We start from the raw sequence: 27,538 nt of genomic DNA, 5'->3' as shown, positions 1-27,538 counted from the left end.
TGATGTATCAAATACTTATGTCATGCAATAAAATGCAAATTAATTACTTAAAAATCATACAATGTGATTTTCTGGATTTTTGTTTTAGATTCCGTCTCTCACAGTTGAAGTGTACCTATGATAAAAATTACAGACCTCTACATGCTTTGTAAGTAGGAAAACCTGCTAAATCGGCAGTGTATTAAATACTTGTTCTCCCCACTGTATGTTTGCCCACTGACAAAGAAATGATCAGTCTATAATTTTAATGGTAGGTTTATTTGAACAGTGAGAGACAGAATAACAACAACAAAAATCCAGAAAAACGTATGTCAAAAATGTTATAAAATGATTTGCATTTTAATGAGGGAAATAAGTATTTGACCCCCTCTCAATCAGAAAGATTTCTTGCTCCCATTTGTCTTTTATACAGGTAACGAGCTGAGATTAGGAGCACACTCTTAAAGGGAGTGCTCCTAATCTCAGCTTGTTACCTGTATAAAAGACACCTGTCCACAGAAGTAATCAATCAATCAGATTCCAAACTCTCCACCATGGCCAAGACCAAAGAGCTCTCAAAGGATGTCAGGGACAAGATTGTAGACCTACACAAGGCTGGAATGGGCTACAAGACCATCGCCAAGCAGCTTGGTGAGAAGGTGACAACAGTTGGTGCGATTATTCGCAAATGGAAGAAACACAAAATAACTGCCAATCTCCCTCGGCCTGGGGCTCCATGCAAGATCTCACCTCGTGGAGTTGCAATGATCATGAGAACGGTGAGGAATCAGCCCAGAACTACACGGGAGGATCTTGTCAATGATCTCAAGGCAGCTGGGACCATAGTCACCAAGAAAACAATTGGTAACACACTACGCTGTGAAGGACTGAAATCCTGCAGCGCCCGCAAGGTCCCCCTGCTCAAGAAAGCACATATACATGCCCGTCTGAAGTTTGCCAATGAACATCTGAATGATTCAGAGGAGAACTGGGTGAAAGTGTTGTGGTCAGATGAGACCAACATGGAGCTCTTTGGCATCAACTCAACTCGCCATGTTTGGAGGAGGAGAAATGCTGCCTATGACCCCAAGAACACCATCAAACATGGAGGTGGAAACATTATGCTTTGGGGGTGTTTTTCTGCTAAGGGGACAGGACAACTTCACCGCATCAAAGGGACAATGGACGGGGCCATGTACCGTCAAATCTTGGGTGAGAACCTCCTTCCCTCAGCCAGGGCATTGAAAATGGGTCGTGGATGGGTATTCCAGCATGACAATGACCCAAAACACATGGCCAAGGCAACAAAGGAGTGGCTCAAGAAGAAGCACATTAAGGTCCTGGAGTGGCTTATCCAGTCTCCAGACCTTAATCCCGTAGAAAATCTGTGGAGGGAGCTGAAGGTTCGAGTTGCCAAACGTCAGCCTCGAAACCTTAATTACTTGGAGAAAATCTGCAAAGAGGAGTGGGACAAAATCCCTCCTGAGATTTGTGCAAACCTGGTGGCCAACTACAAGAAATGTCTGACTTCTGTGATTGCCAACAAGGGTTTTGCCACCAAGTACTAATTCATGTTTTGCAGAGGGGTCAAATACTGTCACGCCCTGGCCTTGAGCGGCCGGTTGTATTTAGTTGGTTTGGTTCAGGGTGTGAATTTCTATGTTTAGTTCTAGTTTTGTATTTCTATGTTTGGCCGGGTGTGATTCCCAATCAGAGGCAGCTGTCGCTTGTTGTCTCTGATTGGGGATCATACTTAGGTAGCCTGGTTGCCTACCTTAGTTGTGGGATCTTGTTTGTGTTCCTGTTTGGCTTGTTGTGTGTATAGCCCATAGGACTTCACGTTTTCGTTGTTTTTGTCAAGTGTTTATTCTTATTAATAAACATGTACGCATACCACGCTGCACCTTGGTCTGACCCGTCTCTCAACGAATGTGACAAATACTTATTTCCCTCATTAAAATGCTATTCAATTTATAACATTTTTGACATGCGTTTTTCTGGATTTTTTTGTTGTTATTCTGTCTCTCACTGTTCAAATAAACCTACCATTAAAATTATAGACTGTTCATTTCTTTGTCAGTGGGCAAACGTACAAAATCAGCAGGGGATCAAATACTTTTTTCCCTCACTGTACATCTATAAGGTGATTCATTCATTAGTGTGTGTTATTGACACTGAGCACAGCGCTTCGCTGTAAAGAAAATGATCCCCTGTGTGATATTGAAAAACAAAGGCGATTGAAAGGAGAGTAGTCAATGTTTCAGTGGCAAACCTTGTATTGTCACGCAACACGCTAGAAGAGTTTAATTCTAGCACTAGTTCCAATTTCATTTCCAAGGAACACATATTCCATTGTGAATATAATGCCAATTTGAATGCCAACTGTCATGGAACGGTTGGTTTTCATCATGGAGGATAGTTTGCAGAGCTGACAGAAATAGAATTGACATCAATTCTCCGAAAATAACGTTTCCGTGCTGAAGTTAGGCTCAGTCCCATAGAGAACCTATGTAAGATATGTACAGTCAGATTCCCGGCTCTTCAGGTCTCTGACAAGAATCTAAATAGTAGAGACATCAATATTACATTTCTATGATTTATGCATGAATCTGGCCCAAAGTAGAGGGTTAATTTAATGTGAAATGAGACATCCATTAGTGTTGTGTTCAACCAGGATAAAAAAAGTTTCGGTGTTCCTAGGGAGGTCTTAATGCATGAGGAGTGTGTGTGTGTGTATGCATGCATGCGTGTGTAGATTCTTCTTGTGCTTGCATGTATGTGTACATGTGCATGAGTCAATGTGAGTTTTTTTGTGTGTTTTTGTTGTGTGTGTATGTTTGCGTGCATGCATGTGCGATGGTTATACTGTTTAAAGCACTAAAAAGATAATCTATATTAATTAATCTGGAAGGATCAGTCAGTGCGTATCAGAGAGTCAGTGTATCAGAGAGAGAGAGAGAGAGAGAGAGAGAGAGAGAGAGAGAGAGAGAGATGCACAGAGAAATACACAGAGAGAGACACACAGAGAGAGAGAGACACACAGAGAGAGAGACACAGAGAGAGAGAGACACAGAGAGAGAAAGAGAGAGAGCGACAGAGAGAGCGAGAGAGAGAGAGAGAGAGAGAGAGAGAGAGAGAGAGAGACAGAGAGAGAGAGAGAGACAGAGAGAGAGACAGAGAGAGAGAGACGCACAGAGAAACACACAGAGAGAGACACAACGAGAGAGAAAGACAGAGAGAGAGAGAGAGAGAGAGAGAGAGAGAGAGAGAGAGAGAGACAGACAGACAGACAGAGAGAGAGAGAGAAAAGAGAGAGAGAAAAGAGAGAGCGATGAAGTGATCAAGATGAGTCTTGATAAGTGACAAAAGACTCTAAAAGGTTGTGTATTAACTGAGATTATGGGGGAGGAGACCCTGTAGTTTTTAGCCTTAGATGTGTGTTAGACTTGTTTTAATTCCAGTTATGTAGGCCTATTATTTTCTCCTCAAAGATATTCACCACAGTTTACAGACTATACGGTACAATGGTTTTAGTGAAGCTATTCATTATAATGCCTGCAGTTGGATATAATCTTTTACTATCAGTCTATTGTGATGTCACGAGAGGCTGTGTCCTGGAGGGACGTTACATCCCCCTGAGGTGGCTGCAAACCCAGACAGCTATGGCTCCATCTGCTGGTATGGTCGGGAACTCCACCCCTCTATGGCCAATCTTCCCACGCAGCTGAAACAAATGAGGAGCTGATGAGCTGAAGGTTTGGGAAGGGAAGAGACACACTGAGGGAGTGGGTGGGAAGGGAAGAGACACAGTCTCCAACCTGGGCTCTCTGGAGGACAAGAGTGCTGCACGTCCACTTCCATGAGGAATATAAGGATTTGGAGATACTTACCTTTGGGAAATACTCACCTTTGGATATATGCACCTGTGGAAATACGTGAGAGACATTTGGAAGGACTTTTTGCTGGGTTGGCCACTAGCTGCCACGTGGACTACAGTAAGGCTGGGGAAAAGTTATCTGAGCGAGTGAGAATTATGATTTTGGATGTGGAAGAGACATCCCTGAACTGTTAACCCTTAAAGAGCCACAAGAGAACAGAATTTTGTTATATTTTCGTTAATTTCCCAAGACCTATAATAAAATCCTTGTTTTGTTTGAACCTTGTCTCCTTGCACTACTTGAGCAATCCCGCTGAAAGCTGTGTAGCCTCTCGTGACGTCACACTATTTAAATTCTGCCCTTGATCTTAATACGTACTGTACCATATCCTTCATAATCTTGGTTTACTTTAGTGTAACATGAGATCATGAGGGAGGTAGGGAGCTAGAGAGAGCTGGGCATGGGGGTGGGGGGGGGGGGGGAATTGAAGGACAGATTTGTGCGAGCATAATCCAAAATAAATCTGTTTACAAGAGAAAGAGGGAGAGGGAGTTGATTTGATGCTGGCTAAACCACAGACATTATATCAGTTTCTTGTGTTTTAAGGTCAAGTACTGAGCGACAGAGAGTTAGGGAGAAGGGGGGGGGGGGGAGAGAGAGAAGGAGTTAAAAGCATCTCCTTAGCGAGGGTCACTGTGTTACCTGTCTAGCCAAACCACCTCTTCAGATCACATTCCATCTCCCTGATCATCACTTAGCTGACAGTCTCTCCCACTTTATCTCTATCTCTGTTTCTGTTGGAGAAAAAGACAGAAAGATCTGTGCTCTTCCCCTCTCATGCAGAAAACTCTGGAACATTAATTAGAAATGATGATACATTAAAATATCATGACTGAAATGCAGAAATGATTCATTTGTAAACAGAGAATGGTTTCTGTATCTGTGTGATGTAGCCTTCAGCACTCTGCCTCTCTCTGTCAGTCTCTCTCATATATCTCTCTCTGTGTCAGTCTCTCATCTCTCTCTCTCTCTCTCTGTGTCAGTCTCTCATCTCTCTCTCTCTCTGTGTCAGTCTCTCATCTCTCTCTCTCTCTGTGTCAGTCTCTCATCTCTCTCTCTCTCTGTGTCAGTCTCTCATCTCTCTCTCTCTCTGTGTCAGTCTCTCTCATATCTCTCTCTCTGTGTCAGTCTCTCATCTCTCTCTCTCTCTCTCTCTCTCTCTCTCTCTGTGTCAGTCTCTCATCTCTCTCTCTCTCTGTGTCAGTCTCTCATCTCTCTCTCTCTCTGTGTCAGTCTCTCATCTCTCTCTCTCTCTCTCTCGCTGTGTCAGTCTCTCATCTCTCTCTCTCTGTGTGTCAGTCTCTCATCTCTCTCTCTCTCTGTGTCAGTATCTCTCATCTCTCTCTCCCTCTGTCGTTCTCTGTCTCTCTCTCCCTTTCTGTGTGTGCGTGTGTGTTTGTGTTAGTGTCTGTGTGTGTGTGTGTGTGTGCGCACGCGTGTGTGTGTGTATGTCTTCATGCTAATTAGGTTAGCTGATTAGTGCAGTGTGTGATGGAAGCAGACAGTGTGTTTGCTCTGTGTTAACCCTGTCTGTGCTGGTGTCATCATCAATGTGATCACGTGTCATGTGTTCCTCTATCAACACCGTATGTGTTCCTCCATCAACACCGTATGTGTTCCTCCATCAACACCGTATGTGTTCCTCCATCAACACCGTATGTGTTCCTCCATCAACACCGTATGTGTTCCTCCATCAACACCGTATGTGTTCCTCCATCAACACCGTATGTGTTCTAAACACTCGTCTGTTTAGTCCTCTGTTCAATCACTCACTCTTCAAAGAACTTTAGAATGACAGATTGAAGCAGACTGAGGGTTACTCTCTCTCTCTCTCTCATGTGAAATGATGACTGATTTATGGACTATGTTTGCTTCCCTAATCCTAAAGTAGCTGACATCCAAGGGCTTAAAGAACGCTGTTGCAAGCACTCAAAGGTACCGCATGAAACTTGGGAATAATTGGTAGTTAGGCTTCTTCTCCGGATGCTGTTGGTGCTATGTACTAGTGGACTGTTTCGCCAACCATTTCCTCAAGTGGAAAATCAATGCTCTGGGTTTCACTTTTCTAACAATAGAATTTGTTTCTCCCCCCTTTCTATCCCCCTCCTCTCTCTCTCCCTCCCTCTCCCTCTCCCTCTCCCTCTCCCCCTCTCTCTCTCTCTCTTTCTTTCTTTCTCTCTCTCTCTCCCTCTCAGTAATGTTGCTGGATACAACAGAGTCTACCTCCGAGCTTGGCTGGACCACGTATCCTGACACTGGGGTAAGCAGAGGACAAATCACTGGGCAAATCTCAAAACACACACACACAAACACACACACACACACAGGGCTCTGGTCAAAAGTAGTGCACTTCATAGGGGATATAGGGTGTAATTTGAAACATAGCTACTGATCGATATGACATTATCAATGTTGACATTGGTAATAGATTGCATTATGACGCTCCAGTTCATAAGCTGATCAGAGAAATTCAAAGCCTGTGTGTATGTGTGTGTGCGCGTGTGTGTGTGTGTGGACTCTTGTACTCTTGTATCCATCAGTCTTCCTGGTGTTATTGCATGAAATATGTGCCAAACTCATATTGTGTTCCCAATAGCTACACTTTGAGCTTGGATGAATACCATACACTACAGGCCTGGTGTGTATTAGAGCCAGCTGAGTATGATGACGCTGATTGCTGTGAGGAAGACTTGCATTTGCATGGGTGTGTTTTTTATAGAGCCACAGAGAAGATAAGTGGTTCTGAGATGGAGATATGGTTATTGGACCTGGGGCACCAAGCTAAGAGAAGCAGACAAAGAGGAAGAGAGAGCGAGGTAGAGAGAGGGAGAGTTTTCCGTTAACCCTTTCCTCACCCTTCTCTTTTCATAATGTCTTCTCTTTGGCTTGAGGGCCTGTGGATACTCTTTATATATGTTTTCCTCCCTTCATCTTGCTTCTCCTCTCCCCCTCTCTCTCTCCAGCCCCTTCGACCTAGAGAGGAGCAGCTCCTCTACCCTGCTGTCGCTACCCTTCACTGCCTCTCCCCCTCTCTGTCTTCCTCTGCCCTCCAGTGTGTCCCTGCTCCTCCCTGTCCTGCCTCTCCTCCTCTGCCTCTCTCCATCCCTCCAGCACTCCTCTCTCTCCTCTCCATCCCTCCTCCACTCCTCTCTGCCCTGCAGGGTGTTGGTGGCATTGAGCTTCTGCTCTCCCTGTCAATTCTCCCTTTCTCTTCCTCCCTTCTTCCATCCATCCTCTCTTCATTTACATTTTAGTCATTTAGCAGACGCTCTTATCCAGAGCGACTTACAGGAGCAATTAGGGTTAAGTGCCTTGCTCAAGGGCACATCGACAGATTTTTCACCTAGTCGGCTCGGGGATTAGAACCAGCGACCTTTCGGTTACTGGCACAACGCTCTTAACCACTAAGCTACCTGCCGCCCTCTGCTTTCCGTTCCTCTCTTCATCCACATCACCCCCATCCCGTCTCCCTCTCTCTCCTCCCTCTCTCCTCCCTCCCTCCCTCCTCTCTCTCTCTCTGTGCCCTTCAGTGTGTCCGAGGCCTTGCCCCTCCCTGTCCTCTGTCACTGTGGAGATGTTGTGTTTTTCTGGGATTTCGGTTCAGATTAAATCACAGCGATGACTCTTCTCTCTCCTCCACCCCCCTCTCCCCAATCTGTCTATTTTTTCCGCTCATGAGAGGGAGAGAGAAAGAGGGGGAAGGGGATAAGAGGAAGGAGGAAAACACAGAAAACAAATGCAAGCAGGTGGGTTTCAGTATTTTCATGGCGGTACGGTGGCACAGCACACACGCGATGTCACACATTTAGACCTGTGCTCACTCACTCACACTCATCCTGTATGCCTGGCTGAGAGTCTCCACTCCATCCCGTACCATGTATTTTACCTTTCAGTACCTCTCTCTCTCTCTCTCCTTCTCTCTCTCACACAAACACATTCTGTCACACGCATGCACACACACACTCTCGGTCCCTCTTTCTCCCTCCCACTCTCTCTCCCTCCATTTCTCTCTCCTTCTCTGTCTCCCTCTCCTAACATAACTTGGAAATACATCCTGGAGGGGACAGTCCTCTCCCCCCTCTCTCTCTCACTCGCTCTCTCTCTCTCCTTCTCTCTCTCACACAAACACATTCTGTCACACGCATGCACACACACACTCTCGCTCCCTCTTTCTACCTCCCTCTCTCTCTCCCTCCAATTTCTCTCTCCTTCTCTTTTTCCCTCTTTCTCTCCTAACATAACCTGGATCAGTGCCTGGGAGGGACTGTCCCTCGCCTCTCTCCATTAGTCTGCCAGCCTTTCAGCCTCTTTTCATGTGTTCACTGATGTTATCATTACTCCAATTGCAACAAATGGGAATGCACTCTCTCTGTCAGTGTGATGGTGCAGGGCTTTGGTTCTGTGGACAAGGTGATAGACACATACACACACACACACACACACACACACACAAGAGATACAGTAAACTCAGATAGTGTGTACTGATCAGGACCCTGGCAAATTGGAATGATGATGAGGGCTAATACACAGCAGTAGAGTAGCTACTGTGTTACAAAAGAAAATGCTTGTCACTCAGGGCCACAATGGCCTAAAGCAAAGCCTTTTCATACAGAGGAGCGTCCTAGTGTATAATCGCTGAAACTAAGCCGTACATCACATTTACATTTGACTCATTCAGCAGATCTTCTCATGAGCGACTGTTTTGAGAAGCTTCAGTTTTCACTTCAGCTGTCCTGAATTTTGCATCTTACGCTCCACACCATAAACGTGTGTTCTTATCCTCCATTACCAAAAATAGAGAGAGAAAAAGAGAGAGCGAGAGAGAGAGACAGCGAGAGAAAGAGAGAGAGAGAGAGAGAGAGAGAGAGAGAGAGAGAGAGAGAGAGGAGGAGAGAGAGAGAGAGAGAGAGAGAGAGAGAGAGAGAGAGAGAGAGAGAGAGAGAGAGAGAGAGAGAGAGAGAGAGAGAGAGAGATGCATGGCAATAATGCACCAGCACGTAAAAGATGCAAACAATATCACACACACAAATGCAAATTACATGTAAATGACTTTACACATACTAAGTTAAGATTTTAACATTTTATAAGCAGTTCTGTGTACTTGATTGATTATTGTCAAGCATATTTTCATGAAAAAAATCTGTGAAGTTAGATAACACTGCACTTAGCCTGAGATACCCTCTCTCAGTGTTCCATGAGCAAAGTGCAGGATTATCAAACACACTTGTGTTGCCTTCTCAGTGGTCTGGTGTGCATGAGATAAGGTAAAGTGTTTATTCCACAGATTGGGATCTCACATAATATTTCTCTGTACAGAGCAAAGCTTAATATTTACACTAGAAGATTGTCTAAACAATAGATAAGGCTGTAGACCTATTGCACTTGGTAAGACAGTATCTATACTCACTAACACCTGTGTTTGTGTTCAGTTAGGCTACTTGAACTGCTGACCACCTGCTCTGATTCTCGACACTTTAGCACACATGAACTCACTCACTCACGCACACACACCCATACATGTGTTCAAGAAGACCATGTTATGATTAGCAGTAACGTTTTACGCACTGTGAGCTGTTTATATAGACAATTTACGAATATACTGTACGTTTTTGATTGATACACAATGTATAAATGTCTGTGTAAAATCATGTTGCACTCAGTAAGTACAGTATGTATTTATATTTCATAAGACCTGTTTATATACTATTGCAGCATACATAGACAGTAAGTAGTGTGTTATACACAAGATAGAAACGGTATTATAGTAACAGGGTTGTATTCATTCCACCGATTCTGTTGAAAAACTTTTCTTAAACGTAAGCAAACGTAATGAAATGGGGAGGGAACTACCTGAATTTGTCCAATAGAAACTCTCATTTTAGTTGCAGAACAAAATGTTTTGCAACTGTTTGGCGGAATGAATACACCCCTGAATGAGAGCCAAGCTGTTAAATATGGACTCTATTCCTTTAAGAGCAGAGTATCAGCCCTGAAGTCAGTAAACAATAGGTAGGGAGGGGCTTAGGATTTCACTTGGCTGAAGTGAAAAACTGAATGTTATGAACAGGTTTGAACTTTTACAATTTAAAGAATCTATCTATACAGCTGTACTGTTACCTACTGTAGTGTCCAGTCACTGGAGCCTTTTCTGATCAGAGGAAGTGAAAGAACAGAGTCAACACACGCTGAGGTGAGTAGAGAGAATGTAGAGAGATTGTCTGATATGGTGTGACATAAAACAGTGTATTGCTATATTGTTCAAACTAAGAAATGAAATAATATAATTATTTATTTTTTCAAAGATAGAATGACTGATTTCAGAGAGAATATCAAACATTATGTTATTTGGTCTGTTCCCCAGCTATGGCTTCCTCCAGCATTGTCCTGTCTGAAGAGCAGTTCCAGTGTTCTATCTGTCTGGATGTGTTCACTGAGCCAGTCTCCATCCCATGTGGACACAACTACAGCAAGGCCTGTATCAGAGGATACTGGGACAGCACTGACCTGTGCCAGTGTCCAATGTGTAAGGAGAAATTTGACAGAAGACCTGAGCTTCGTGTCAACACTTTCATTTCTGAAATAACTGCTCAGCTCAAGAAGTTGGCTCCAGTTGAAGCCACACCCATCACTCCAGGACAAGCCCAAGCCACAACCCTCGCCAAATCTGGAGAAGTACCATGTGACGTCTGCACTGAGGGGGAGCACAAGGCCCTGAAGTCCTGCCTGGTGTGTCTGGCCTCTTACTGTGAGACTCACCTGGAGCCTCATCAGATACTGGCGTCTTTCAAGAAACACAAGCTGATCAACCCTGTGGAGAACCTGGAAGACCGGGTTTGTAAGAAGCATGAGAGACCCCTGGAGCTGTCTGTAATAGAGACCAGACGTGTGTGTGTGTCAGTTTTGCACTGAGGGAGACCACAAGACCCACAAAACTGTCTCCATAGAGGAAGAGTATGGAGAGAGGAAGACTCAGATGGGGAAGACTAAGGGTAAAGTTCAGAAGATGATCCAGGAGAGACTGCAGAAGGTTAAGGAGATTGAACAGGCAGTAGAGCTCAGCAAGAGAGATGCAGAAAAAGAAATAGTAGACAGTGTGCAGATCTTCACTGCTCTAGCGCGCTGCATTGAGAGAAGCCAGTCTGAGCTCACTGAGGTGGTTGAGAAGAAGCAGAAAGCAGCAGAGAAGCGGGCTGAAAGGTTAATTGAAGAGCTGGAGCAGGAAATCACTGAGCTAAAGACTAGAAGCACTGAGATAGAGCAGCTCTCAGTTATTGAAGACCACCTCCTACTCCTCCTCCAGAGCTCCCCATCGATCTGCACCCTTCCTCAAACCAAGACCTGGTCTGATATCAGTGTTCACAGCGGTCTGGGTGTGGGGACTGTGAGGAGAACTGTGTCTCAGCTGGAGGAGACACTCAATAAAGAGATGGAGAAGTCAAGCTGAAGAGGATGCAGCAGTGTGCAGTGGATGTGACTCTGGACCCTGATACAGCATGTCCTCATCTCATCCTGTCTGAAGATAGGAAACAAGTGAGATATGGCGACATAAAGCTAAATCTCCCTGCTAACCCAGAGAGGTTTAGTATTGATCCCCGTGTTTTAGGAAAGGACGGGTTCTCCTCCGGGAGTTTCTACTATGAGGTACAGGTGAAAGGAAATATTTATTGGGCTTTAGGAGTGGCTAGAGAGTCCATCAACAGGAAGGGGAATAATTCACTGAGTCTTGTAAATGGATACTGGACTGTGGCGCTGATGGATGGGAAGTATGTTGCTGGTGCTGACCATGGAGCCCCCCTCTCCCTGAGAGTGAAGTCCCAGAAGGTGGGGGTGTTTATGGATTATGAGGAGGGTCAGGTCTCCTTTTATGATGTTGAGGCCAGGTCTCATATCTACTCTTACACTGGCTGCACCTTCACTGAGAAACCATACCCACTGTTCTCTACAGGCAAAAATCATACTGGTAATAACTCAGCTCCACTAATCATCTCTCCCATCAAGTCTGACTGAGTTTAGTGAACAGGGAATTCAGTCACAAGGAAGCAAAGAAACCTGTCAATTTGAATTTGTTGATATGTTTAATTTTAATAGAGAATAAATTGGCATACTGTCATTGATAAGATTTTACAATGTTAATATTCTATGATGTTGACTAAATTGGTCCCACTTTAAATGATGTTCAGCTTAAGAAGGCTTCATAAAGCCTTCAAAATGCCTTCATAAGCACTACATACATGTGTTACAAAGCATCTATAACCGTATGTCATGCTTTATAAAGGGTTCATAAATGTGGCATAACAGTGCAAAATAAACAGCAATGTCAAATGTGACATAACCCACTATGTCGAATATGATATAAACAAATCTCTCACAACCTACAGTAACCTGTGGATCATGAGAGAACCTTCATAAATCAGCAGAACGTTAATAACCTATTTATTGACACTTTATGCTGTATCCTATAATACTAAGTTTGAAGTGAGACACTTTCGGTTATTGATAACACATCCATAAAGACTCTATATTGCATGACGCTGTACTTAATTTAAAGTCAGACCCCTTTGGTCATTTATAACACATACATAAATGCCTTATATCATATGATGCAGTACTTACTATGAAGTCAGACACCTTTGGTCATTCATAACACATGAATAAAGGCTTAATGATGTAAAAACAAATGGATTAACACTTAGGGAATTATCACTAACAGCTAAAACAAATAAACATTAAAGACATGTTTAAATCATACATTTCCTTTTATTTGGTACTGCATGTTGGTTCCAACCTTAATGTGGAACTGACAGCATCTTAGCAACATGAAATCATATTAAAATCTGTTCATATACACCCCCAGGAAGAATATGACACTTTTAAAAACATTTTCTGACAAGCGGGCACTTAGATATGGTGCATTTTCACGTTTTCATAAATTCTTAGAATGTTTGGGAATTACGTATACTAAGGTTTTTGTGAAAATTCTATAGCAATATAGAGTGGGAAAGCTGCCGTGCGTTCGGACAATTAATGGACACTGCAATAAAACCTAATAAAAACATATGTCTCGTCCAGGACCGGAGTCTACGCAGACCGGTGCACCATAGCCAATCAGATCTACAGTAGGTCTTTATGCAAACAAACCATTTGCCACACAGGCCTGCCATCATTCAAAGTCAGTCACTCACCCACTCCTCCAATGACATGACATGACATCCTCCTAGCAGCTATCTAGCTAACGTTAGGCTTCGTGTTTTTAGCTTACTACATAAATAGATACGCTAGCCTATTAGCCACGTTATGACTGACTTGTGATCATTGCCCTTGCTAGTTTGATTGTATTGACATTCCCAGCCTTTCTTACATTCGTCTGTTTTTTTTCCTAAAATATTGAGTCATTGACACTAAAACAGTGCATCCCGAATGGAGGCAGCAAACAATGTACCAGGCCAGCTATGATTTACAACCTGATAGCAATATTTGTTGGACTACCAAGAAATGTATTGGTGAATTATTTGAATCATGCATTGAATTACATCCAACTATTCTGCCAACAATGCCTCAGTGTATGTCATGAAATGTTGAGTCAAATATAACCTATTTTTAAAAACCTCTTATAAAGTTGGTTTTATAGCATCAACTGGGAATTTGATATTTTGGACTTATATTATGATTGTCTGTTTGTTTCATATCTGCAACGTATTTTAAACGCTGTCAGTTCCAGTTTAAAACTAACAAAGAAAGTTAGCAGGTCTGTTAGGAAATGCTTGTCACACCATCTCCCCAGAAACTCTAAATGGGGAGATGGGAAACTCCATTCGATTCGTGTTATTATATTCCTCTTTCATTTACAAATCTCATGATGTGGCTATATCTAGGGGGATTTTTATTTAGCTGAGCCTGCTTGCTAGCACAATTGCTGTGAAGTCACCAACATTATTTGAAATAACGATTGAGGTAGCTACAGTATGTAATCCAACTCAACTACTACAAACGAATTAAAATTACAATAAATAAAGGTTAATTTACGTATTTTCGCTGTCCAGTGGCACCAGAAGCAGTCATATGATTCACGAACTCATCATATGATCAGTGTCTCGTTAGCGACACGAAAAATTACTTCCGGGTCACGGAATGTCGAAAGATTTCAAAATAAAAGTCCCCCACGTAATAGTAGAAACGTGTCAATAACCTCTATTTATTCATGATATATGAAAAGTAATTGTCTAAACATTAACAATGATTAATATTTGTTCACATGATTTAAGTGACATTTGCATTAAATGTGGGTTTTAAAACATGTTCCAAGGTCAAATAAATGCCCCCAATGCAAATCACTGTATATGGAATATATATTGGCTTAGAACAAGAACTATTCTGCATGCCACGGTAAAAGCACTGTAGGGAATCCTCAATAAGTTCTGTAGAATGTATATATGGTGCCATGTCATGGGGCTCTGATTAATACGGAGTGTTGCTGGCCTTTTACTGCACCCATTCTAATGGCGGCCACAATGCGAATCACAGTACCGGTATATGGAATACATAATCATCACATGTGCACTTCCTGCTAACCAAACAACATTGCAGGACATGCTCACTGAATTAAAGAGCAACTACACTAAAAAATCTATTTTTCTTAGATTTTTTCCAGACCTCAAAAGGTATCCTCTGATTTGGTTTAAGCATTGTTATGAACACATAAAATAAAATGTTGTTGTTTTTCTATAAAGAAAAAAGTGTGAAAAAGGTATGAAAACCCCCCAAAATTGGGAAATCCGAAACCTGGAAAAACAAAACAGAGAAAATGACATTTGGAGAAAAAACACAGAAGTAGGCAAAACAAATGATTTGATTTTAAAAGGCCCTACCAGCGTTTTTTTGCTGTGCATTACTGCACTTTAGAGTGTGTGTTATCCTGTAGCACAGCATTTTGGGGGAAGGTTGAGGTCAAATCCAATATTGACTATGCACCCAAGACAGTGGAGGCTGCTGAGGGGAGAACGGCTAATAATAATGGCTGGAACGGAGCGAATGGAATGGCATCAAACCGTGTGTTTGATGTATTTGATGCCATTCAACTTATTCCGTTCCAGCCATTACCACGAGCCCGTCCTCCCCAATTAAAGTTCCATCAACCTCCTGTGACCCAAGAGGGAAAAAGGTTTGGCCATCCTAGAAATGTTTTAGAGTAATATAATATACTCTACCGGTCAAAAGTTTTAGAACACCTACTCATTCAAGGGTTTTTCTTTATTTTTACTATTTTCTATATTGTAGAATAATAGTGAAGACATCAAAACTATGAAATAACACATATGGAATCATGTAGAACTCCTTCAAGACTGTTGGAAAAGCATTCCAGGTGAAGCTGGTTGAGAAAATGCCAAGAGTGTGCAAAGCTGTCATCAAGGCAAAGGGTGGCTATTTGAAGAATCTCAAATATAAAATACATGTTGATTTGTTTAACACTTTTTTGGTTACTACATGATTCAATATGTGTTATTTCATAGTTTTGATGTCTTCACTATTACTCGACAATGAATCGAACCCACTATCCTGGTGTTGCAATGCTCTACCAAGATGCTTAACAGGTTTATAAATGCTTTGTGAAGCCTCAATTTAATATGATTTAAAAGGTCCTTTATTAAGAGGTGCTTATGCCACCCTTTATAAAGCACAGGTTTATGTCATATTTGACATAGTGGGTTATGTCACATTTGACATTGGTGATTATGTCACACAGTTATGCCACATTTAGGAACCCTTTATAAAGTATGACACAGTTATAGATGATTTGTAACACATTTCTGTAGTGTTTCTGAAGGCTTTATGAAGGCTTTACAATCTTAACTTCATTTAAAGCGGGACCTAAAAATGTTTTGTCTTTGACCATATGCCACTTTCTTTGTTTCCTGCAGGATTTATAGCTACTCATACAGACTCCTTATTCCTCCTCACATTCAGTAGAGCACATCTGATGTCAAACACAAATAGACAGCACACAAAGGGAGAAGGTGGTGTCTGTTATACTGATAATGACCCATTAAAGAGAACACTGCTTGGACTTTGGAATACATTTAATTGAAGGTTCCATAAAGTCCAATAAAGTAATGAACTAATGTATTGAATAGATCATTTAAAAAGTATGTATTTACACAGTGAGACCAGTACATGAACAGCTCACAGTGTGTTATAGAGAAGATTGACTGACAAGAATGGATGATCTAAGCTGTATACAGTATGGACTCTATTCCTTTAAGAGCAGAGTATCAGCCCTGCATTCAGTAAACAGTAGGCAGGGAGGGGCTTAGGAACTTCACTTGGCTGAAGTGAAACACTAAACTAGAAACCTGAATGTTATGAACAGGATCAATCTTTTATACTTCAAGAATCTATATATACAGCTGCACCTATTGTAGTCTACAGTCATTTTTAAAAATCATTTTCCTGATCAGCGGAAGAAAAGCAACAGTCAACACATGTTTAGTTGAGTAGAAAGAAAGTAGAGAGAATATTATGACAAAAACCTTGATGTGATGTGATAAATAGTGTGTTGTTGACACTGAGAGGACACGTCTGTTTGAATATTTTTTTTAAATATAAAATAGGAGAATTGTACAAAATATATATTTAATTACATTTCAGAGACTTTCATAAATTATATATTTTTTGGTCTGTTTCCAGCAATGGCTTCCTCCAGCATTGTCCTGTCTGAAGAGCAGTTCCAGTGCTCTATCTGTCTGGATGTGTTCACTGAGCCAGTCTCCATCCCATGTGGACACAACTACTGCAAGGCCTGTATCAGAGGATACTGGGACAGCACTGACCTCAGATGAGGAAGACTAAGGGTAAAGTTCAGGAGATGATCCAGGGGAAACTGCTGAAGGTTAAGGAGATCAAACAGGCAGTAGAGCTCAGCAAGATAGATGCAAAGAGAGAGATAGCGGACAGCGTGCAGATCTTTACTGCTCTAGTGCGCTCCATTGAGAGAAGCCAGGCTGAGCTCATTGAGGTGGTTGAGGAGAAGCAGAAAGCAGCAGAGAAGCGGGCTGAAGGGCTCATTGAAGAGCTGGAGCAGGAAATCACTGAGCTAAAGAGAGGAAGCACTGAGCTGGAGCAGCTGTCAGATATTGAGGACCACCTCCTCCTCCTTCAGAGCTCCCCATCTCTCTGTGCCACCCTTCCACACACCAAGAACTGGTCTGAGATCTGTGTTCATAGCAGTGTGGGTGTGGGGACTCTGAGAAGAGTTGTGTCTCAGCTGGAGGAGACACTCGGTAAAGAGATTGAAAATGTGTGTGTTGCTGATCTGAAGAGGATACAGCAGTGTACAGTGGATGTGAATCTGGACCCTGATACAGCGTATACCAAACTTATCCTGTCTAAGGACAGGAAACAAGTGAGATATGGAGACAAAAAGCAGAATCTCCCTCCCAACCCAAAGAGGTTTGATTATCATACCCGTGTTTTAGGAAAGGATGGGTTCTCCTCAGGGCGATTATACTATGAAGTTCAGGTGAAAGGGAGGACTTCATGGGGTTTAGGAGTGGCTAGAGAGTCCATCAACAGGAAGGGGAATAATTCACTGAGTCTTGTAAATGGATACTGGACTGTGGCGCTGATGGATGGGAAGTATGTTGCTGGTGCTGACCATGGAGCCCCCCTCTCCCTGAGAGTGAAGTCCCAGAAGGTGGGGGTGTTTATGGATTATGAGGAGGGTGAGGTCTCCTTTTATGATGTGGAGGCCAGGTCTCATATCTACTCTTACACTGGCTGCACCTTCACTGAGAGACTCTACCCATTCTTCTCTACAGGCTATCATCCTTCCAACACAACTCCTCTTATCATCTCTCCCATCAAGTCTGACTGAGTTTAGTGAACAGGGAATTCAGTCACACAGACACAAAGCATATGCACAATATGACTGTGTTTATATGTGTGCATTCATTAGAGAATATGTTTGTATATGTTATCAGTTTATTACATTGTATTATGATAAAATCTTCTCTGATATCATAACACTGTATATTACAATGAAAATGTAAAAGTTGTATCTTTGAGTCCATGTGCCATTTTTCCCTCGGATTTACAAACTATGCACACATGCCCCTTATTCGTCATCTCTCTGTCTGAATAGGGCATCAAATGTCAAACACACAGCACAGAGGCAGAGAGCTAGTTAAATATGATGCTGACAATAACTTATCACCCAGCTAACAGAGAACAATACTTTTGGATGACATTCCACTCAAGGTCCCATAAACCCCTGTAGTTATCACCTAAAATAATGAACAGACCATGCTAAAAGTGTTCTGAGAACATTTTCAACATGAAAAAAATACAACTGTGTTTTATATCGTCTCATGACTTATAACACCATGCCACTCTCTCTCTCTCTCTCTCTCTCTCTCTCTCTCTCTCTCTCTCTCTCTCTCTCTCTCTCTCTCTCTCTCTCTCTCTCTCTCTCTCTCTCTCTCTCTCTCTCTCTCAATTCAACTCAATTCAAGGGGTTTTATTGGCATGGGAAACATATGCTGACATTGCCATAGCAAGTGAAATGGATAAACAAAAGTGAAATAAACAATAAAAAGTGAACAGTAAATATTACACTGACACAAGTTCCAAAAGAATAAAGACATTTCAAATGTCATATTATGTATATATACAGTGTTGTAACAATGTGCAAATAGTTAAAGTACAAATGGGAAAATAAATAAACATAAATATGGGTTCTATTTACAATGGTGTTTGTTCTTCACTGGTTGCCCTTTTCTTGTGGCAACAGGTCACAAATATTGCTGCTGTGATGGCACACTGTGGTTTTTCACCCAGAAGATAAGGGAGTTTACCAAAATTAGGTTTGTTTTCCAATTCTTTGTGGATCTCTGTAATCTGAGGGAAATATTTGTCTCTAATATGGTCATACATTTGGCAGGAGGTTAGGAAGTGCAGCTCAGTTTCCACCTCATTTTGTGGGCAGTGTGCACATAGCCTGTCTTCTCTTGAGAGCCAGGTCTGCCTACGGCAGCCTTTCTCAATAGCAAGGCTATGCTCACTGAGTCTGTACATAATCAAAGCTTTCCTTAAGTTTGGGTCAGTCACAGTGGTCAGGTATTCTGCCACTGTGTACTCTCTTTTTAGGGCCAAATAGCATTCTAGTTTGCTCCGTTTTTTTGTTAATTCTTTCCAATGTGTCAAGTAATTATCTTTTTGTTTTCTCATGATTTGGTTGGGTCTAATTGTGTTGTTGTTGTCTCTCTCTCTCTCTCTCTCCCCCCCTCAGTGGGATGAGGTCAGTGTCCTGGATGACAGGGGGAATCTTATCCGGACCTTTGAGGTCTGCAACGTCAATCAGAACCCCCGTGTCCAGGACAACTGGCTGGCCACGCCCTTCCTCTTACGCTTCTCGGCACCACGGGTCTTTGTGACGCTGCGTTTCTCGGTGCGGGACTGTGCCAGTCTGCGCTCGCCCTCGCCCTCCTGCCGCGAGACGCTCACCCTCTACTACAAACAGGCCGACTCACAGAGAGAGCTGGAGAGGACATGGGCTGCAGAGGTAAGGCAGAAAGACTACACTTCCCATCATGCCACTAATATCCCACCTTCTTATTTTAGGTGTAATGCCACATTCACATAATCGTCGGAACATCCTTTTTCCTAATTGTGATGTCGGAAATAATAATTTTTTTCATTAATGTGCTTTTTAGTCGGAACAATGCTTCAACCAGATAATATTTTAGCTAGCTTGATAAGCTGACGTTGCTAATAATGAAGTTAGCTAGCTTGCTTAACATTGACAATATGGTCAAACTAGCTACATTATCCATATTGATAAGGTTTTAGTTGTAGTTATGACATAACAACCATTCCTGGACCTGACTCCAAAAGCGAGCCACCGATGGACGGTACCAGAAAATATGTTCTATTGATTCTGTTTCCTCATGTCTACACAAGGCTGACTGTTCAATGCCCCATATATTGAGCATTCTTTTTGTAGCAAGTCTTTTATATAATAGCTTACATTAAAATTAATTAATTGATGTGTCAATTGTTGTTTTATATGTCAGTTCATAGACCCGATGCCAAGGTATTGGGACATCAAAAACTGACTAGAATTTGATATGGTATTGCTGTCAAATCTTTTTACACTAAGTGAAACTGATACATTTTTCGATTTATACTAATAATTTTAAGCAAATTAAGATTTTTAATGGGTTCAAATTCAAAACAATAATCTTTAAGTAATTGTCTCTTCCCATGGTATTTATAGTTTCTAAAAACTTCTGTCAAGACGTAGAGCATAAAGACTACATTTCCAAATATCCCATTTTGGTAATATGTAATTCTGCATACTCCAAAAATCATGTTCCAAAAACAAGGAAATAATGTTGCTTTGGTTTGCCATAACATTCCTCTCATTCTCATCCCCCTCAATCTCATTAAATAAACAAACTTTCCCATCTCACATCGGTGCTTTGTAGTTCCTACCCTCAGGGCTTGTGGTTTCCAGTGGAGAGCAGTTACAGAGCTGTTTTGCCGAGCTGATAGAGTGCTGAGCTCTTGTTGCGTCAGCGTGTCGTGTGCTGCTCTCACAGAAGGAAGGATGCAGTATTTGTGGATGAATACATTTCTCCTTGGGGAAAGTTAGATGCTGTTTAAAAATGCAAATAAGAGCCTGATGAGTGAAGTGTAGCGGAATGTAGAGTGTGGAGCAGCAGGAAGGCCAGGAGTCTGAGTCTCTGGGGAAAGTTAGCACGGTTACCTTGAAACTCTCTGGGGAAAGTTAGCACGGTTACCTTGAAACTCTCTGGGGAAAGTTAGCACGGTTACCTTGGAACTCTCTGGGGAAAGTTAGCACGGTTACCTTGAAACTCTCTGGGGAAAGTTAGCACGGTTACCTTGGAACTCTCTGGGGAAAGTTAGCACGGTTACCTTGAAACTCTCTGGGGAAAGTTAGCACGGTTACCTTGGAACTCTCTGGGGAAAGTTAGCACGGTTACCTTGGAACTCTCTGGGGAAAGTTAGCACGGTTACCTTGGAACTCTGGGGAGAATTAGATTAGATTAAAACACAGACTGTCACTGGTCCGCGACTGTTTTATATTTGACTCAATTAGTACCCTCAGAGCTAACTAACTGTTGTATTCTGTTAAATACTTTAATCAACTGTTACATACTCTTTATCTTCTCCTTCTCCCTGATCCCTTGCTTTTTCATGATCTCTCTCTCTTATCCCCCTCTCCTCCCCTCCCTCTCTTTCTCCCCTCCCCCATCCCTGTCCAGCCATCCAGTGGAGAGAAGGACACGAGGGAGGGCTGGGTGAAGATTGACACCATAGCAGCAGATAAGAGTTTCACCAAGGTGGAGCCCAGCCTGCCTCACCAGTACCAACCAGACCGCTACCGACGGGTCAATGTCAAAACCCGCAGCTTCGCTCCGCTCACACGCAATGGGTACTGTATGAGAACATTTGAAACAAATTCATGACAAATTCCCATATTCAAACCATGCTCATCACTTGTGACAAAAAGTCCTTTGCCACCTTGTAGGCAATAGTGTATGCTAACTAACACACCTAAATCCACGCTGTCACCTATCTAGTGGTCCTTCAATCCTGATAATAAGTTAACATGTTATGACCCTTGACCCTTGTTTCAGATTCGTCCTGGCCATCGTCGACAGTGGCGCATGCGTCTCTCTCATGGGTGTGTCCATCTTCTACCGCCGCTGCCCGGCAACCAATCTCTATCTTGCTTCCTATCCGGCCACACCCTCAGGGGCAGAGCCTACTGCCCTGGTCCCTGTGACTGGGACTTGTGTTCTCCACAGCCAAGCACAGGGAGGCTCTGCCCCTCGCATGCACTGCAACGCAGAAGGTGACTGGATGGTGCCGGTGGGCGGGTGCATCTGTGAAGAGGGATACGAGCCCAGTCAAAACGGATCTGCCTGCTTAGGTGAGTCCCAATGTAAACATTAATATCAACAAAGTCTGGTATACTTTTTGAAACTTAAATCACACACACACACTAAAATGTCAAAGGACCAACAATATCTAACAATATCTAAAGTTTTGGCCTCCTCTCCCCCTTCCTGTCAATTTTCCTGTCAGTTCTCCTGTCCCCCCTCCTGTCAGTTCTCCTGTCCCCCCTCCTGTTAGTTCTCATGTCCCCCCGCCTGTCAGTTCACTTGTCCCCCTCCTGTCTGTTCTCCTTTCCCCCATCCTGTCAGTTCTCCTGTCCCCCCTCCTGTCAGTTCTCCTGTCCCCCCTCCTGTTAGTTCTCCTGTCCCCCCTCCTGTCAGTTCTCCTGTCCCCCCTCATGTCAGTTCTCCTGTCCCCCCTCCTGTCAGTTCTCCTGTCCCCCCTCCTGTCAGTTCTCCTGTCCCCCCTCCTGTCAGTTCTCCTGTCCCCCCTCCTGTCAGTTCTCCTGTCAGTTCTCCTGTCCCCCCTCCTGTCAGTTCTCCTGTCCCCGCTCCTGTCAGTTCTCCTGTCCCCCCTCATGTCAGTTCTCCTGTCCCCCCTCCTGTCAGTTCTCCTGTCCCCGCTCCTGTCAGTTCTCCTGTCCCCCCTCCTGTCAGTTCTCCTGTCCCCCCTCCTGTCAGTTCTCCTGTCAGTTCTCCTGTCCAACTCCTGTCAGTTCTCCTGTTCACCCTCCTGTCAGTTCTCCTGTCCCCCCTTCTGTCAGTTCTCCTGTCCCCCCTCCTGTCAGTTCTCCTGTCCCCCCTCCTGTCAGTTCTCCTCTCCCCCCTCCTGTCAGTTCACCTGTCACCCCTTCTGTCAGTTCTCCTGTCCCCCCTCCTGTCAGTTCTCCTGTCCCCCCTCCTGTCAGTTCTCCTGCCCCCCCTCCTGTCAGTTCACCTGTCCCCTGTGTCACTAACTGTCTGGATCAATATGAGATGGAACTGCTGCCGTCTGCCACTCTGATCACTGGCCCAACTTGACTGAGAGGACAGGGGGAGGAGGGCAGGGATGGACAATGGCCCTGTGCAGTGTGCGTGTGTGTGTGTTTCGTGTGGGGGGGTTTATGATGGACAAATGTTTTATGAGACTATGTCAACAACATCCTACATACAGTGGGGGAAAAAAGTATTTAGTCAGCCACCAATTGTGCAAGTTCTCCCACTTAAAAAGATGAGAGAGGCCTGTAATTTTCATCATAGGTACACGTCAACTATGGCAGACAAATTGAGGAAAAAAAATCCAGAAAATCACATTGTAGGATTTTTAATGAATTTATTTGCAAATTATGGTGGAAAATAAGTATTTGGTCACCTACAAACAAGCAAGATTTCTGGCTCTCACAGACCTGTAACTTATTCTTTAAGAGGCTCCTCTGTCCTCCACTCGTTACTTGTATTAATGGCACCTGTTTGAACTTGTTATCAGTATAAAAGACACCTGTCCACAACCTCAAACAGTCACACTCCAAACTCCACTATGGCCAAGACCAAAGAGCTGTCAAAGGACACCAGAAACAAAATTGTAGACCTGCACCAGGCTGGGAAGACTGAATCTGCAATAGGTAAGCAGCTTGGTTTGAAGAAATCAACTGTGGGAGCAATTATTAGGAAATGGAAGACATACAAGACCACTGATAATCTCCCTCGATCTGGGGCTCCACGCAAGTTCTCACCCCGTGGGGTCAAAATGATCACAAGAACGGTGAGCAAAAATCCCAGAACCACACAGGGGGACCTAGTGAATGACCTGCAGAGAGCTGGGACCAAAGTAACAAAGCCTACCATCAGTAACACACTACGCCGTCAGGGACTCAAATCCTGCAGTGCCAGACGTGTCCCCCTGCTTAAGCCAGTACATGTCCAGGCCCGTCTGAAGTTTGCTAGAGTGCTTTTGGATGATCCAGAAGAGGATTGGGAGAATGTCATATGGTCAGATTAAACCAAAATAGAACTTTTTGGTAAAAACTCAACTCGTCGTGTTTGGAGGACAAAGAATGCTGAGTTGCATCCAAAGAACACCATACCTACTGTGAAGCATGGGGGTGGAAACATCATGCTTTGGGGCTGTTTTTCTGCTAAGGGACCAGGACGACTGATCCGTGTAAAGGAAAGAATGAATGGGGCCATGTATCGTGAGATTTTGAATGAAAACCTCCTTCCATCAGCAAGGGCATTGAAGATGAAACGTGGCTGGGTCCTTCAGCATGACAATGATCCCAAACACACTGCCTGGGTAACGAAGGAGTGGCTTCGTAAGAAGCATTTCAAGGTCCTGGAGTGGCCTAGCCAGTCTCCAGATCTCAACCCCATAGAAAATATTTGGAGGGAGTTGAAAGTCCGTGTTGCCCAGCGACAGCCCCAAAACATCACTGCTCTAGAGGAGATCTGCATGGAGGAATGGGCCAAAATACCAGCAACAGTGTGTGAAAACCTTGTGAAGACTTACAGAAAACGTTTGACCTGTGTCATTGCCAACAAAGGGTATACAACAAAGTATTGAGAAACTTTTGTTATTGACCAAATACTTATTTTCCACCATAATTTGCAAATAAATTCATAAAAAATCCTACAATGTGATTTTCTGGATTTTTTTTTCTCATTATGTCTGTCATAGTTGACGTGTACCTATGATGAAAATCACAGGCCTCTCTCATCTTTTTAAGTGGGAGAACTTGCACAATTGGTGGCTGACTAAATACTTTTTTTCCCCACTGTAAATGAATATGTGCTTATGTCTGGGAGCATAAGTAGGAGATGAGGGCTTTGTGTTGTGTTTTGTCTCTGTGTTGGTGTTTTCACTGGAGAAGCAGGAAGGGAGCAGAGCTCAGGGGAATAAGAGACAGCTTGTCAGACCAAGAGCTCAACTACTGCTTCAACTAGTCCCACTTGACCCAGTGTGTTAGCACAGAGGAGGAGAGGAACACACTCTCTCTCTCTCTCTCTCTCTCTCTCTCTCTCTCTCTCTCTCTCTCTCTCTCTCTCTCTCTCTCTCTCTCTCTCTCTCTCTCGCTCACTCACTCACTCACTCACTCACTCACTCACTCACTCACTCACTCACTCACACACTCACACACACACACACACAACAGGGACATGGACACTACACCACAGTCTGTGTCAGTGTGCACCCTGAAGGAGTAAAGGGTTCAATCTTCACTGGGTGGGGGTCAACGAGAAAGATACGTTTTGGAGAAATCTCAAGAAATACATCATGGAATATCGAGAGAGGGAGTAGGGAAAGAGAGAGGGAGAGAGAGAGGAGGGGGGATAGAGAGAGGGGAGGGGGAGAGAGAGAGGGGAGAGGCAGAGAGAGAGAGGGAGGGGGAGAGAGAGGGGGGAGGGAGAGGAAGAGAGGAGGGGGGATAGAGAGGGGGGAGGGAGCGGGAGAGGAGGGGGATAGAGAGAGGGGAGGGAGAGAGGAGGGGGGATAGAGAGAGGGGAGGGGAGCGAGAGAGAGAGAGAGAGAGAGAGAGAAAGAGAGAGAGGAGGGGGGATAGAGAGGGGGGAGGGAGAGGAAGAGAGGAGGGGGGATAGAGAGGGGGGAGGGAGCGGGGGAGAGGAGGGGGATAGAGAGAGGGGAGGGAGAGAGGAGGGGGGATAGAGAGAGAGAGAGAGAGAGAGAGAGAGAGGAGGGGGGATAGAGAGAGGGGAGGGGGATAGAGAGAGGGGAGGGGGGGAGAGAGAGGGAGGGAGGAGGGAAAGAGCGATGTGACACATTTAGGTCATAGTGATGTAATGGCCACTCGTCTGTGAACAAGTGACAGAAACCACAGCGAGAGAGAGAGGGAAAGAGAGAGGGAGAGATGGAGGGAGAGAATGGATAAGTGGACACAAGTTAATGACTCAAGGAATTGAGCAAGCAGAAAGTCTGACGAAAGTAAGGACACAGGGAGAGGGGGAAGGGGTATTGACTGAGATGTGGAGAGCAGGAGCCTGTGTGGTGTGGTGTGGTGTGCTTGTTTGTTTGTCTGTTACTACACTCTTAGATAAAAGGGTTCCAAAAGAGTTATTCGGCTGTCCCCATAGGAGAACCCCTTTTGTTTCCAAGGAGAACCCTTTTTGGTTCCACGTAGAACCGTTTTGGGTTCCATGTAGAACTCTCTGTGGAAAGGGTCCTACATGGAACCCAAAAGGGTTCGACCTGGAACCGAAAGGGCTCTACTTGGAACCAAATAGGGTTCTTCGAAGGGTTCTCCTATGGGGACAGCCAAATAACCATTTTAGTTTTGTCTCTATGTGTGTGTGTGTGTATGTGAGTGAGTGTGTGTGTGTTATCCCTGGACTGTTGACAGTTGAAGGTAAAGGTCCAGTAAAGGTCCAGTCCAGCAGTTCTCTGTGGTGCTATATGCTACCCTCTCCTCCACAGGCCAGGGCTGGTCAGGGGCCTCCCAGTCCCAAGCTAGCTAACAGCTTCATTAATACTGCTGCTCTGTACCAAGTCAACTGTGAAATGTCTTCATGCTCTAATGGCTTACATCTGGGCTCTCTCCACCACTCACACGGTTTGTCCCACTTTGATTGATATTTACTGACAAATAACCACTTCAACTCCACTTTGTGGCTCTGTGGCTTGGCCTCCCAGATAGGGCTAAACAGATCACAAGGAGTGGGTGCCCCACCCACGCAGGGTTTTTTGTGTTCTAATTATTCTGTGATTATGCTTAGTTGATCAAGTCATTGACTAATGATGTGGATGTGACGTCATGGCATTGTTGTCCCTGTTTGGTCGTTTGGATGAGAAAAATGATAGCTGAGACGGTTGCTGGGCTGTGGTCACTGTGGTCGCTGTGGGTTTTTATTCTACATTGTCTCTGAGGCTCTTGTATAAATATCTGTGTAGACTCCAAGAACTCAGTTGTACGGCTCTAAGGGGGTTCAAGGCACATTCAAGATCGGAACTGATGAATGATATGTTCATTCAGCAAAAGCTGTAATCCAAATGGACTTACAGTTAAGCTATTCATTAGAAGTGACCTGTGCTGGAATTAAACCCACAACCGCTTGGTGTTACAAGCACCATCCACGCTCTAACCAGCTCAGTCATCAGAACCACTAACTCCTCTCAGATCCTCTAGTGATGACAGGGAACAGAGCAGGAGACAAGCAGCGCTCTGTTCTCTGCTAAGCAGAAGACCTACAGTAGATGTTTTCTCCGTTGACATTTGCGTCTCCAGAGAGAGAGAAAGAGAAAGCGTATGCTCAGCAGAAGCACGACTGAGCATGAGACACAATTACACCTGTTCACCCAGACATGAAACAGCCATTATACATCATGGGGCTTTCTAAGGAGGTCCACATCAGTTTTATGTCACATTGTTCCCTTAACACTGATGATATATATTCCTCAACACAGTTCCCTTAACACTGATGATATATATTCCTTAAGACAGTTCCCTTAACACTGATGATATACAGTATGTATTCCTTAACACAGATCCCTTAACAACACTGATGAAATATGTTCCTCAACACTTAAGATTTCTTAGGAATATTTATTTACCTTTAGTATCTCTCCAGGATTGTGGTTGCTCTGGTGAATTTCATTTGCCCAGAACTACGGACAAATATACGTCACAGTGTTTTTTTTTAGATGTAAATGATTGTGCAATGTCCCTGTTTACTAAATAATGTAAATATAAAATCACATGGGTCTAATATTTAGATCTC

General features: G+C 43.7%; 1 protein-coding gene and 1 pseudogene across 5 annotated transcripts in view; both read left to right on the top strand.

The window, feature by feature from the left end:
• LOC121586231 (ephrin type-B receptor 5) overlaps window positions 1–27,538 on the top strand; it is a 63,487-nt gene that overhangs the window by 9,063 nt on the left and 26,886 nt on the right. For 4 of the 5 annotated variants that reach the window (XM_041902771.2, XM_041902769.2, XM_041902768.2 and 1 more), the window contains exons 2-5: window positions 6,113–6,177; window positions 19,198–19,470; window positions 21,197–21,366; window positions 21,572–21,867. In XM_041902771.2, the coding sequence (XP_041758705.2) occupies window positions 6,113–6,177; window positions 19,198–19,470; window positions 21,197–21,366; window positions 21,572–21,867 (804 nt within the window). Of the gene's footprint in view, window positions 1–6,112; window positions 6,178–7,382; window positions 7,664–19,197; window positions 19,471–21,196; window positions 21,367–21,571; window positions 21,868–27,538 lie in introns of those variants that run through there. The other variant, XM_041902770.2, reaches the window with a different exon arrangement.
• Window positions 10,797–12,178, top strand: LOC121586234 (annotated as a pseudogene).

This window comes from Coregonus clupeaformis, unplaced genomic scaffold (assembly GCF_020615455.1).
Source record: "Coregonus clupeaformis isolate EN_2021a unplaced genomic scaffold, ASM2061545v1 scaf0148, whole genome shotgun sequence".
NCBI lineage: Eukaryota > Metazoa > Chordata > Actinopteri > Salmoniformes > Salmonidae > Coregonus > Coregonus clupeaformis.
The sequence above is the reverse complement of the archived record's forward strand: the minus strand, read 5'-3'. Positions and strand labels throughout refer to the sequence as shown.